Raw genomic sequence first — 14,929 nt, 5'->3', positions numbered from 1 at the left:
CCCGGCTGTTGAGCCCGGCTCTCCGCATAACACCTTCTAGCGCAATATTGAACAACAGGCACGACCATCTCGGCTCGCGACACGAAGCCGTTGCGGGATGCGTTGAGCTTCTGATAGAACTTGCGTGTTTCTTGAAGCCGGCACAGCTGTTCCATGTCCTCGCACTCCGTCTTCTCCTGGCGGCGTTTTTTCTCCCGAAAAAGGCGGGTCTGCTGTTGCCGTTTCCGTCTTTAACGCTCCACGTTCTGCCGGATCCCTTACTGCAGCATGACCGCCCTCGCTGCGTTCTTCTCCCTCAAAATCTGCCTACATTCCTGGTCGGAGTCGATGTTAGCGCCACGATAGGTCCTGACGTCGATAATGTCGGAGAAGTGCCATCCATCAATCAGAACGTGGTCGATTTGTGATACTGTCTGCTGTGCACAGCAGCTGTGGTGATCTCCAGATGTATCGGTATGGAAGGCTGTGCTGGAAGTAGGTGCTACGAATGGCCATATTCTTGGAGGCGGCGAAATCAATTAGTCGTAGGCCGTTTTCTTTCGTCAGCCGGTGGGCGCTGAACTTTCCAATCGTCGGTCTGAACTCCTCCTCCTGGCCAACCTGAGCGTTTAGATCTCCTATGATGATTTTGACGTCGTGGCTTGGACAGCTGTCGTATTCGCGTTCGAGCTGCGCGTAAAAAGCTTCCGGAGTGAGGGCTGTGCACGTTTATTATGCTGAAGTTGAAGAACCGGCCATTGAGCCTCAACTTGCACATTCTCTCATTGATCGGCCACCACCCGATCACGCGCCTCTGCATATCACCCATCACTAGAAAAGCTGTTCCCAGCTCGTGTGTGTTGTCGCAGCTCTGGTAGATGGTATGGTTACCTCTAAACGTTCGCACCATTGATCCCTTCCAACACACTTCCTGCAGCGCTACGATGCCGAATCCGCGGTCCTTCAGCACGTCGGCGAGTATGCATGTGCTCCCGATGAAGTTAAGAGATTTACAGTTCCACGTACCGAGCTTCCAATCGCTAGTTCCTTTCCGTCGCTGTGGTCTTCGCCGATTGTCCTGGTGCGTATTCTCTCGTTGATTATTCGTCGCTTGATGTTTTTACGGCTGGCTTACAGGGCCTGATACCAACCTCCTAGATTTCCGGAGGACCATTCCCCCTAAATGTTCGGAGGGCCATAGTGCGCAGTTTAGCTTAGAGTGCTTCTCTGGCACTCGGACGATGATCAGCCGCCCCTGACATGGGGAACAGACGCTGTTGTGAGCCGCTCCTAACATGGAGTACAGACGCTCAAGCTTTGCAGAAGCAAAAGCAAAAGCAAACCCCCCCTTCCCTGTCAGCATACGACCAAAGTTCCCACCGGGGGTTGGTTACCCGATCTTGACCAAGGTTACTCGTACCCCGGCCAGTACCACGAGGAGATAGGGATAAGAGTTGCTGGGCAAGAGGCTAAGGACCGCACAAAGAGGTCTATTTTATTCCTTCAGCTACGCGAGGCACCAATGTTACGCCATGCCCAGCCATTTACCAACCTATCGGTCATCTACAAGTGCTTCTGGAATATCCTAGAAACGACTCCGAGACACTGAAGAAGTATAATAATCCGATGATTGCAAATCCTATCATGCGACACATCCATCTTCAGAATTTTACAGTAGTACATTAAGGTACATACTCAATAATTGCAACATAGGGTTATTTACAAATACTTTCGGGATGTTTTGGAGTCAATTCCGGAGCCCTTTAACAGGACATAAATCTGATGATTGCAACCCTATATTGCAAGAAACTATTCAGTATGCATCGTATCATACTCCTGGCAAAAAATCGTGTAGGTTGATGTGTCACATGATAGGGTTTGTACACACTTAGATTAAATTACTGGGGTCGGTAAAATTTCACTTGGTTTTTGGAGTTTTGAACTACCGAAAAAGACAGTAAAATAAAAACTGTCGCCACGCCTAATTGCAAAGCAAATTTCACCATGTTTTATGTTTTATCGATATATGATATAAAAAGAAAGCTTTCTGCAAAATTTCAGTGAAAAATCTCTGTTTTTCGATTTCTGACATTTTTTTTAATTTACTGACTTTTTCGGTAGTTATTTTTACCAAACAGATTGAGTGTGTAATCATCGGATTGACTTCCTTTGCTCTGTCCCTTAATCGGCTCTAGGATATTCCGGAAGCGCTTGTAGACGGTCCTTTTGTTGCATACATTTACTTAATATACATTGTATTATAGTCCCGTTGTAAAATCTTTAAAATTGATGTGTCGCATGATGTGGTTTGTTATGATCACAGGGGATGCGGAGTCGGCTATAATGGTACCAAATGAGTTGAAAGAGTCGACATATACTGATATATACTGATGATTTAAGCTTCAGTTACAAACACTGTAATTTTGTTTGATCTCTGCAAAATAATTATGGAAATGTCTCAAATGACAGACCGCACGGGACATCCATATAAATCCGGAACCGACCGTACGTTTTGAAAGTTTTGAACGCATGCAAACAGCGACTAAAAGTGATCTAAATCTATACTCACTTTGCGGTTTATTCCACTTGGCTTTCGGTCTGTATATTTGCTTACTTCCTACTATTTGTGTGTTCATGTCGCCAACAACGACATCTAACCCATTTTCACGTCACGAAACGAGCATCCGTCGTATCGTAGAACATCTTATTCTTATAATGAAGTGCCCTTTGTCAGTACTGCGCCTAATGAAAAAGCTTTAGTTAGAAAATAGCCCTTTAATCCTCTCTTTCCCACGGCCTTAGTCAACTAGGGAAAGTGTACCAATTATGGCTATAGTGTTTCCCTATTTGGCCATATGTGTTTTCTCGAAAACTTTCACATTTTTAATATCTTTGAATGTTTTAACATCAAGATTCATTTGCTATCAAACTACTAAAACACACAGAATGATTAAAAATTTGAAAATAATCAAATTATCACGTATGACAAAATAGGAAACCATTAGTCCATAACTGGTACACCTACCCTACTTTTTTAGGAAAATTGCGTATGCAATAATATTCCAGTAGCTATTACCAGGGTGGCCACCGAATCGGGAAAAAACGGGAAAAGCGGGAAAAAGACGGGAATATGGATCCATCGGGAAAAAGACGGGAAAAACCGGGAATTTGAGATGGTCATCTGGAAAATCTTTTTGAATGAACATCTTCAAGCTCTAAATTTACAAACCACCAAAAAAGTTGTAGAAAGTTGATATAACTAATGATATTGCTATTAAGCATCTGTAATCTTGTACAAATATCATTTAAACAATAATGATTTAATTTCTTGTAGCAACAATCTACTTACACAAAAGTTCTTAGAAAATGTTTCAAATTGGTTGCCAATGTATCGAAATATTTTATGATTTTCTTTGTCTTACTATAATGGTATGATTTTTTTCTCCAAATTATCTTGCAGAAGAGTTAAGCACTCAAACATATTGCATTCATAATTTTCTGAAGTTAAGTTACTGAATAATAAATCCATAAATCCGAAAATTCTTCAAAACAATGCTTTAAAAGCTTCTAATGTATCTAATCAACTAAAAATTGAATAAGTTAAGTGAAATACATGCTTCAACATGGGAAGCTTTGTTCTATCCTCACCTTAAACTTATTTGCTTTAGTAAGCTCTTCATTATTAAGGCTGGTTTGCTACTGACAAGAAAAAGAATCGCCTATCTCGATGCGTGGAAAATTTCTTCACAGAAATGGTCCAGAAAATCACATTTTTCTGATTGCAGTACGCAGTTGAAAAGAAATGTCATTTCAAAGGGGGCTCTCTGTAGGAAATTTTTTTGACCCATTTAGTCAAGGAATTTCTTTACTTTTCTTGAGCGAAACAGCATACTTAGCTTTAAGGCTGAATTGCTGCTGAAAAGTAATTTTTGCAATTTCTCATCGTAATAGGCTGATTTTCATCACGCCAATCTGTCATGAAACGGCCTACTTTCCTGCACTGAAGTATGCAGTGCGGGAATAGTCATTACGCAACTTAAACCAGTGCTGTAATGATTCATTACGCAACGCTTTCTCATTACGCAACTATTTTGAGTTGCGTAATGAATCATTACATAACAATGTTTTACGACTCGTGCTGTAAAAATCATCATTCTGCAACTTGTTCCGTAAACTACTATTCTTGGCCTACCTTGATGAATGGGAAGTTTCTGTAAGGAATCGATCAAGAAAGCACTTGTTTACTGAACGCAGTTGAAAAGAAAGTCAGTTCAAACGGGAGTCGTTATAGAAAATTTCAGCAAGGAATCGGCGATAAATTTCTTCAGCGATTCCTCTTCAGCAGTAAATCAGGCTTTATGAAGAAAAAAATCAAAGGAAAGTAAATTGAAATACTTTAAAATAGGGTAATGAGATACACAAAAGGGACATATAAATGAATACCGAATGGCGTTTGCATGTCACGAGTTGGCTTGAGAACGGGACGACCGATTTGAACAATTCTTTCACTTTGTTTTCCTCAAGTGCTTCGACGTGTTCGTGTGGAACAATATTTTTGAAAATACTCCGAGTAAGTTGAGAAAACGGGAAATGCAAATCTGATATGAAATCCGGGATTTTTTTGAAACCGGGACAGCTAATGGTTGATAAATATTGACTTGGTAGCTTTTTCAACAAACCTCTGTCGAAGTGAAACAAAAGTGCCAAGAGTAGAAACATATTAGCACAATTGAGGGGGTTAGAAGTAAAGGGGTGTAAGTGGCTGAAACCTAGTTTTAAGAAAATCGAATTTAAGTTTTTTCAGCAATTTTCCATTCCTTACCAATTGTACGGGATCCAAAAATAAGTCTTTTTTTTTTTGTATGGTATTCAATTGGAGCTGCCTGACAGCTGAACCCTCGGTCTGGCTTTTGCCAAGTTTCCTCTCTATCAGGACCAATACTCAGACAGACTAGGCTATGGTGCCCACTGAACACTGTTTTTTATTAGTATTGTGACGTGATAGTTTTTAAAAAATACCCATATTCCCTTGCTTCTGCGAAAAGGAAGCAATGTGAAAATCAGCAGCTCCATCAGAATTTGTTTGAAATAGTAGTGTAGTAGTGTCATTACTAATACTGTCTAGTCGAAATGGTTTTGAATAATTTGTCATTTAAGTGCTATTCTGATTACTCCTGTCTTTTACGTAATATAAGAGGCTTAAATGTCAATTGTCGTGAAGTCTTAACAAAATTAGGCTGTTTAGTAGTAGTTCTAGTTAATTTCATTTTTTATTGGTTATTACGTTCATATATCCTTTAAGAAAAAAGTTACTTTCCTTGTCTGTTCAACAATTTCTCGATCCTAGCAAGTGAATCCTAATGATCGATCTCAGCGTCTTACTTTCCATAGTCATTTTTATAGTGAATATTTAAGAATAAAGTTACCTTAGGCTTCTATAACAGTCTCCTACAAGATTTACTTTTCGGTGGCAAATGCAATGCTTCACAACGCCTACTTTCTACTTGTAAATTTTGCGAAAATGAAGCTGGAATTAGATTATTTATACCGTTGTTACAAAAGAGGTATTTCTTATTATGGCAATGTAAAAACCATATTAAAATAAGATTGTCGCCACTTATTTGTACTCAGTGAATCTACTAGTCATTTTCCTGAGAGTAATATTCCCTACGTCGTACATGATAACGATGTGTCTAGCTAGCTAATAGTAAGAGTGGCTACGGATCATTCTGGTAGCAAAAGGCAAACTGATCGTCACCAATAGTATTAATGTCCACTTCGAATAGATTAAATATTTGAAATGGGCATCAATTCTATCAATGACGCAGAATGTCCGTTGGATCACATCCGAGATATTAGTGCGTCTATGCCATATAAATTATGACGCGGCTTTAAGCAAAACAATGCCAAAATGTGATACCACCACTACAGGTTACGCCTTTGGTTTCCATCATATGGGCTAATGGATTATGCCCTCCCATCGCGGCAAGCTCGCATAACCAAGGGGAGGGGGATCAAAAAAAAGCCAATCTTCGACCAAAAATATTTTTTTCTTATTGGACGGAAATACCACCTAAAAATACTGTTAAAAATCTTGAAATAGTTTTTTTTTCATTTTCAATTAAAAACTGACCAAAGGATCACCCTTTTGTCTTTGGGTCCCTCAATCTTGAATTTTTCTCCGGGAAAGCCGGGAAGAAGCGGGAATTTCAAAATGGATATTTGGTGTTTACCCTGTATTACATAGTATTTATCTGATTCCATTTGTCACAACTTTTCCAAAAATTAAGGGAGCTACCATGGGAAAGAGGGGGTTAACCTTATCTTGCTCAATACTATAAAGCAAGTTTCCAGCTTATTGGTTTTGCCACAGCTGTGATATAAAGTAGCAACTAGTTAACAACTTGTTTACCGCTGTTGTCTAGTCCAACAAAATAACCTACATTAACGCTAAGATATTGGAATTTATGGATTGTAGTTCGCCGTACATCAACCGGTCGTAACCTACGAAATATAATGACTTGCAGTTCAATTTTCCAACATTTGTCACGCTGAACACCAAAACAGACGTTTTTTGAGTCGAACTTACTTGGACAGACGCTCGGGACGTAGGCGACACTACTAATTAATGCCGCACGGTACGTCATTATAATCACCCTATCCATTTGAAGAAGCAAATCTCAAATACCACACCATATACTGCCCATAAAAGCATAACTGTCCCATATGGAATTAGTAGGCATTGAGAAAACAGCGTTCAAAGTTTGAAGTTTGTCTTCTCATACAAATTTTCATAATTTTCTAGTACATTTTTGCATGTTATATTCATTTGAATTTATTGCACAATTAACTCATTTTGCTTCTATTGATCAGTCAAAAATATAAACTTGAACACAATTCACGTTTTGAAGATGCTATTTGGATTGAAAGTTCATATAGAGACTGTTATGCCTTATTTTTTAATACTTATGGGACTGCATCAACTACATATTTTTCCACAACATTTTCTAACTAAGTGTGTATTTTTTATGTGCATAGTAAAGTATATGTAAAAACATAAATGTTGCGGTGAAAAAAGGTGTTGGTTCAAAATCCATATGGGACAGTTATGCTTTTATGGGCAGTATATATTAATGTGAAAAATGTATCATATAATTATTAGAGTGGTTCAAAAAATCGTTTTTGCTCCACACCGCTCATTTGATTCTAGATCAAATTCTGAGTGTCCTCCCAAAATTTGAGCTCATTTGGATGAAAATTGAGACTGCACAAGCCCTTCAAAGTTTATATGGGAATTACTATGGGAAAAGCAAGCAATTCATTCAATCGGTCATAGTGTTTTCCCATGTGCTCTTGGGGATTAGAGCTACGTTGATACTGTGAGATACATTCATCAGCTACAACTTTGCCGAAGACCGTTTTTAAATCGGACGCCTCAGTAATTAGTTATTGATTTACATCCAGTCACAAATTCTTCGACAGTGCTCATTTAACTTCTGAACAGGCAACATTGCTGCACTTGGCGCGAAAGATAGCACGCACAAATCATGGCTACTATGTTTTACTGCATATATTCAGTGATGCCTGCAGAACAGCCCAATAATTATAGCCAAAGTTTTACAACTCATTCAAAAATCAATAACTAATTACCGGGGCGTCCGATTTAAAAACGGTCTTCGGCAAAGTTGTAGCTGATGAATGTATCTCACAGTATCAACGTAGCTCTAATCCCCAAGAGCACATGGGAAAACAATATGACCAACTGAATGAATTGCTTGCTTTTCCCATAGTAATTCCCATATAAACTTCAAAGGACTTGTGCGGTCTCAGTTTTCATCCAAATGAGCTCAAATTTTGGGAGGACACTCAGAATTTGATCTAGAATCAAATGAGCGGTGTGGAGCAAAAACGATTTTTTGAACCACTCTAATAATTATACCTATATGTTTAGTGCACAACCCATTAAATTCTAAGCTTCATCGGTTCACTAAAACTGGAGATTTGCTTCTGCAAAGATTTGATGAAAATTGTTAGAGTGATACAAAAGATAGCGAAAATAACACGGTCTTCCGTGTTGCCTTAAGTATGTAACCCATAGCTGACAGACGGTGTAGACTATATTATTATATACAAATGGATCTTACTGCTGAACCTCACACGATTTAGTATCGTCTGATACCATGATGAAGATTGGAACTCACTTGACTTTATCTTCCACAATAGAACAATTATCTCAGTCTTAGACGAGCAATACAAAACTCAGATGCTCGTCCAACTAACAGCATAATTCTTCAAATATCATTATATAATTTCTGTATCATACCTCCTACTAATGAATGTATTTTCTGTTTCAGTATTCCCCTACCCGGGAAGTTTGGGCGACGACGACAAGCAAATCGAAGAAACACCGACGGTGCGCATACTGATCGGAGATTTGATGTCCGGCGTAATGTACAACTTCAAAATTCAAACAGTGTCATACGGCTTAACGAGTGATGTTACCAAACTCCAGACTCGTACAATGCCGCTTATTCAATCCGAAGTGTTGATAGTTAACAACGTTCAAATGCGCGACACTGTTACACTGAGCTACACGCCAACTCCGCAGCAGTCGTCTAAGTTCGACCTTTACCGATTCTCCCTCGGCGATATCAACATTCCAGATAAAGAAAAACTGGCCAACGACACCGATCGGAAAGTCACCTTCACAGGTCTAATACCTGGACGATTATACAACATCACCGTTTGGACAGTTAGCGGAGGCGTTGCAAGTCAACCGATCCAACGGCAGGACCGAATGTATCCAGATCCGATAACCGAACTGAACGCCAGCAACGTCACCGATACCGATATCATGCTGAACTGGGACATTCCGAAAGGCGAATACAATGCGTTCGAAATACAGTACCTCAAAAACGATTCGCATTACGTGCAGAATCTCACCGTGAACAATCACATCACAATTACAGATCTGAAGCCCCATCGTAACTATACCTTTACTGTAGTGGTCCGTTCCGGAACCGAATCAAGCGTACTGCGTAGCAGTCTTCCCGTATCTGCCAACTTCCAAACCAAGGAATCGGTTCCAGGACGCGTAGACAAGTTTGCACCCATCGATATACAACCTAGCGAAATTACGTTCGAGTGGTCTCTTCCACCGAACGAACAAAATGGAATTATTAGACAATTTACTATCACGTACGGACTTGATGGATCACAGCACACTCAAGCGAAGGACTTCAAGCCTTCCGAACTGCGTGGTACAATTAAAACGTTACTGCCAGGCAAAACCTACATCTTCCGTATACAGGCAAGAACCGCCATTGGCTATGGGCCAGAGCAGATGTGGAAGCAAAAGATGCCGATTTTGGCTCCTCCCAAACCAGAAACGCAGGTCGTTCCTACGGAAGTCGGCAGCAGTGCCACCACTATCGAAATTCGCTTCCGGAAGCATTATTTCAGCGACCAGAACGGAGTCGTTACCACATATACCATCATAATTGCCGAGGACGATAGCAAGAACGCTTCTGGCTTGGAGATGCCCAGCTGGTACGATGTGCAGTCGTATAGCGTGTGGCCACCATATCAGGTCATCGAACCGTACTACCCCTTCAAGAACAGTTCGGTGGAGGACTTCACCATCGGAACGGAAAATTGTGATACCCGCAAATCGGGGTATTGCAACGGTCCACTTAAGTCCGGTACGACGTACAAGGTGAAGGTAAGGGCCTTCACCGCACCGGATAAGTTTACCGACACGGCCTATAGTTATCCCATCAGAACAGGTAAGGACATTGTTTCATAGATAACTGAAAAATGTTTTATTTCAATCAAAACTTAACGAAAGGCATTGGAACGTAGAAATAAGTTAAAAATAAATTAGGATTATTCGTCAGTTTTGAATTTACACAATTCATATTTCAAAAGGATGATTTTTGAAATTATTTAAAAACTGACGTGAAATCCTTTTTCTCAACCGTACAAATTGTTAATGTTTCGATGCTCTCTATCCTATGCTGCCAATTTGAAATAATAGCAGGATTGCTATCAGTGAACGGTAAGGAACTATTTAATGTGTCGAATCGTGTTCGTTTGCAATGTATTATCATCGTTTTCATTGTCCAGTTTCATGTCAAATAAGTTTACATGATACCATTACAAGCCTAACATAAGGAATGAAACAAATTTTCTATTGCCTGTCTGCATTTTTTTTTTTCGTTTATACCGCATAGTGCCCTAATTCAGCGCATTGCCTAATACCGCGCATTTGGCCTAAAATTTGACGCTATCTATGGAAAAACATGAAGTGAAAGTGAATTCTTGTGAAATGTTTCCTTTACAAAATAGAGTGTCCATAATTTGAAGCTGTTTGTAATTAATATGAATCAAAACGATATTAGGGTGATTAATTATGAACAAACTACATAAATCTAAATTCAATTGGACTATCAGAAGTTACTGTGAAAATTTGAGATGAATCCGTCAAATCCAATCCGTCAATTCTCCCCTCTATCGGCAGCTTCATTTTTCCACCAACACAAAATATTCAAATCGCGATAACTTTTTTTGTTTCTCATTATTTTTGCACAATTTTTTCGTTAAAAAACTCTTCTATTTTCAAAATCTGTATCGGTTTTGGTCATTGGTATCTGGATCCGGAGATATTCCAAAATTCCTTGGGGAACCCTTATAATTACCTTAGGCTACAGATTTTTTCTCATATTCGGTTATTCGCTTTTCAAAACTTTACTTTGATGAGAGTCTATTGTGAAAAAATGAAACAAATCGGTGCAATCATTTTTGAGCAATGAACTTTTATATTTTTGGCACCACTTCGGTCGTAACCAGATCTTGAAAACTTCAAAAAACATCATATTGTAATTTTGAGATTTCTCGGAAACCTCGACCAAGTACATATATACAAAAAACTGTGCTTATTACTAGGTGGCGCGGAAGTCAATATTTTTTCTTGATTGATTTGAAAACTCTTCAATTGAGAAAAGAATACAAAAACCGAAAGTCTTTCCGTTTATATTTTTGAATAATCGATCGATCATCAAGTCTAATTTTTCTTAAATCATTTGACTCACAAAATTCGAACGAAATTGAAGCACTTTTGGAAAATTACCATTTTTGCAGCCGCTCGGAGAAAATCCGAATTACAGTTTTCCTAGGTATGAAAAGACTAAAAACGGAAAGGTTTCTTCGCTATTCCCAAGTAACCACAAGCATTATAAAATTGCACTTATTCTACTGCATATCAACAACATTGAAGCAACATTGCTTTTATTCAGCAAATTTCAAGAGCTGTCAAGCAATAAAGCATTAACCCTGCATTGCAAATGTATCAATGCACTTATATCACTTTATGAATTGCACTGCTGCCCTTATATCACTTTATGAATTGCGTGATTGCTTTATCGACATTCTTGCATTAGTTCAACTGTAAAAGTGCCCATTTCCACTTTAAGACTACTTTAATGGTAGGCTTACGGTAATGCAGCTGCATTACATATGCAATGATATAATGCTCCATGGTTACTTGGGTTGATTTGAGAATCCTTCAAGTCGACAATGAAAGATATTCATCGACTACAATAACACCTATGATTGAAAATGTGATTAGACCCGTTTTCCCATAAGTTTGGACGATTTTCTTCTTGGATTTTCTTGGAGTGGATGAATTTGTGGGCTTCGTAGCCGTGCGGTTAGTGTCGTCAGGCAGTTAGTCGCATCGTGTCATGAGGCGTGGGTTTGATTCTCGCTGCAGCCATTGAAACTTTTCGTTAGGATTGTTTCTCGGCTGTGATACTGGAGCATGCTTATCCGTTGTCTTGTGTTAAGTACAATCTGTGCAGCTAAATGGTTGAAGACGGTGTACGTGTCATCAATTCCGGGGTCAAGTTTTCACGGTAGCTTCTGAGTGTCCAAATGAACAAATTTTGGGGGTGAAATTCAAGATTTTTAAAAGATGATTTGTTTTTTCATAAAAAAAACACTATGGTTGCCTATTGTATTATATTGGTTGGTTGGTTTGACTTTATTAACGAGATTTTTAACCCTAGGCTAGTTCATCTCGGGACCAACGGCTTTACTTCCCTTCCGAAGGAAGTCGTCACTATAACTTTTTACGTCATAAGTGTAATTTAATAAAATAATATAATCTTGCAAGACTTTCTAAGGAACAATCCTCTGGAAGAAGAGTTCCAATGCGAACTATACTTTTTCTTCGTAATACATACGGGTCTACCACAAAAGGTCATAAAAAAAGGCCGAATCACAAAAGGCTGAATCACAAAAGGCCGAATTACAAAAAAACGAATCACGAAACGCCAAACCCATTGAGAAATTGTGGGCTTCGTGGCCGTGCGGTTAGTGTTACCAAGCATTTAGACGCATCGAGTCAAGGAGTGTGGGTTCGATTCCCACCTCAGTCCTGAAAACTTTTCGACTGTGCCACTGGGCGTTGTATGCTAGTCCGTTGTCTAGTGTGGTGTTTCCTTCAAAAAACATAATCGTCCACTGGAAGCATTAATCCAAAGATGGCCGACTTGTGACCCTACTCGCGTTTTCAAAGGCACAAAACTGGAGAAATGATAGGCAAACTTGCTTGATCTTCTTATTTTAAGCTTTCTACTAGTGCACAAAACCAAAATAAAAAACGCACTGTTGTCGGATGCTTTTATTGCGAGATTTGTGCCTTTGAAGTGCTAGTGCAATCTTAGAAGTTGATTCCAAACTGTTTCACCTTAACGTGTCGGTGTCTTTTTAATCACAGAAGGCCGAATCAGAAAAAGCCGAATCACAAAAGGCCGAATCACAAAATGCCGAATCACAAAACTCCGAATCACAGAAGGCCTAATCAGTTTAATTGGGTCCTGAAATTTTTAATAAAATCTTGTTTTTATTTAATAACACGAAAGAGCATGTTACTGCAACTACTTTAGCAAATTTTCCCGCTCAAATAACGGCTATATCATGTTTAAACTTTAATTTGAAAATTGGGTCCATAAATGAACCTTGACACTTTTGATCATATTTGACGTTCGCTTAGTCGACAAAAACACCACAGGGGTTTTAGTTTTAACACCGGGGTTGTTCCTATCTGACATTTCGGAAGGGACACGGAAAACAAAATACACCCAAAATTTGAGTTTAAGACAAGGGGTGTGACAAAATCTAAAAAAAAACATAAAAAATGTTTTTTGGACTTAAACCAACGGGAAACATTAGAAAATTGAGTAAACAGCGTTTGGCACTAAAATTGGGACAGGGCTTTAGGACCTTAGTAACATAAAATCAACAAAATTAAAATCTTAATCAAATTATTCTGTGATATGTTTGAGACTTTCATTTGAAATAGTCACAATCTTGTTAGTAAAAAAAGACTTCAATATTTGCATTAAGAAATAAAATATATCTTGTAAATTCAAAAACTGGTCAGTGTTTCCTCGGTTAAGAAAAATTCTAACAGTTTTACTCTACTTTGAAAAAACTGTTGATCAATTATTTCTATTTGTTTCTTTAAGTTGTATGATCACAGGATGATTAAAACCTCTCTAATATGATTGAATAAATTTTTAATTTGTGAATTCCATTCAAATCAGTTGTATGGAACTTGAAGTTAAAAAAACAGAAAAACTTTCAATTTGAATGATATTTTCTTATAAAGAGAATAATGTGATCAAATGATATGGACTTTTATTAAATTAGAATTCGTGAGAAATATTTATCGCATTATTTTGTCAACGAGGAAAGTTGTCTGCATTTAAGCGTTTTCGCAGTATGCTCCGAAAAATATCAAATTAAAAATCATATTGGACTAAATCATAACACTCCGGCGGCTGTGACCCAAAATCAGTAGGAACGGTATTTTCAACTCGCTATATCTTAGTGAGTTTTCATTCGATTTCCAATCTTTTTTCACCTATCAATTTTTCCAGGTATCAAGATTACTGCAAAATGTTGAGAACGTATAATCTTGAGAACTGAAAAACCCGAGGCAAGTCTTAAAAAAATGCTGTTTTTTCATGATAACTTTCTTTTCATCGCGAAGATCTACACATTTTTTTTGGCTTAAAATGAGCACAATCTTATAAGACATTAGAATGTGAAAACTTTTTGGTAATTTATCTTGAAAAGAACCACACAATCTTCACAAATTTACGTATTATACAGATAAAATGCTTATTTTGTTTGTAACTTGAAATTTATCGCGATGACCAATACATATTATCACCTTCAAATGTACATATGTATATAGTGAACAACTTTGCTGAACAATGTTGTAAATTTATCTTTCAAGAAACTACTAAATTTTCACTAAAATACGTATAATACAGAAAAAATGCTCATTTTTGTTTGTAACTTGAAATTTCTCGAGATGGCCAATACATATTATCACTTTCAAATGTACATATGTATTTAGTGAACAACTTTGCAGAACAATGTTGTAAATTTAACACTCAAGGAACTACAAAATTTTCACTAAAATACGTATAATACAGAAAAAATACTTATTTTGTTTGTAACTTAAAATTTCTCGAGATGACCAATACATATTATCACCTTCAAATGTTAATATGTATATAATGAACATTTTTGCTGAACAATGTTTTACGTTAAACTTTCAAGAAACCACAAAATTTTCCCAAAACTACGTATAATACTAAGAAAATACACATATTTGTTTGTAACTTGAAATTTCTCGAGATGACCAATACATATTATCACCTTCAAATGTACATATGTATTTATTGAACAACATTCAAGAACAATTATGTAAGTTTTAAACTTTAGAAACTACACAATTTTCTACAAAACTACGTGTAATACAGAGAATATACTCATTTTTGTTTATGACTTGAAATTTCTCGCGATGACCAATACATATTATCACTTTCTAATGTACATATTTATTTAGTGATCAACTTTGCTGAAAAATGTTGTA

The 14,929-nt window shown here is 37.8% G+C and overlaps 1 protein-coding gene across 11 annotated transcripts in view; it reads left to right on the top strand.

Annotated features, from left to right (window-relative positions):
* The window catches only part of LOC5575809 (tyrosine-protein phosphatase 10D), a 134,936-nt gene that overhangs the window by 97,024 nt on the left and 22,983 nt on the right, over positions 1–14,929 (top strand). For 5 of the 11 annotated variants that reach the window (XM_021849639.1, XM_021849642.1, XM_021849643.1 and 2 more), the window contains 2 exons: positions 8,334–9,764; positions 10,016–10,036. In XM_021849639.1, coding sequence (XP_021705331.1) covers positions 8,334–9,764; positions 10,016–10,036 — 1,452 coding nt within the window. The remainder of the gene's footprint in view (positions 1–8,333; positions 9,765–10,015; positions 10,037–14,929) is intronic. The other 6 variants (XM_021849646.1, XM_021849640.1, XM_021849644.1 and 3 more) reach the window with 2 other exon arrangements.

Source organism: Aedes aegypti, chromosome 3 (assembly GCF_002204515.2).
Source record: "Aedes aegypti strain LVP_AGWG chromosome 3, AaegL5.0 Primary Assembly, whole genome shotgun sequence".
NCBI lineage: Eukaryota > Metazoa > Arthropoda > Insecta > Diptera > Culicidae > Aedes > Aedes aegypti.
The sequence above is the reverse complement of the archived record's forward strand: the minus strand, read 5'-3'. Positions and strand labels throughout refer to the sequence as shown.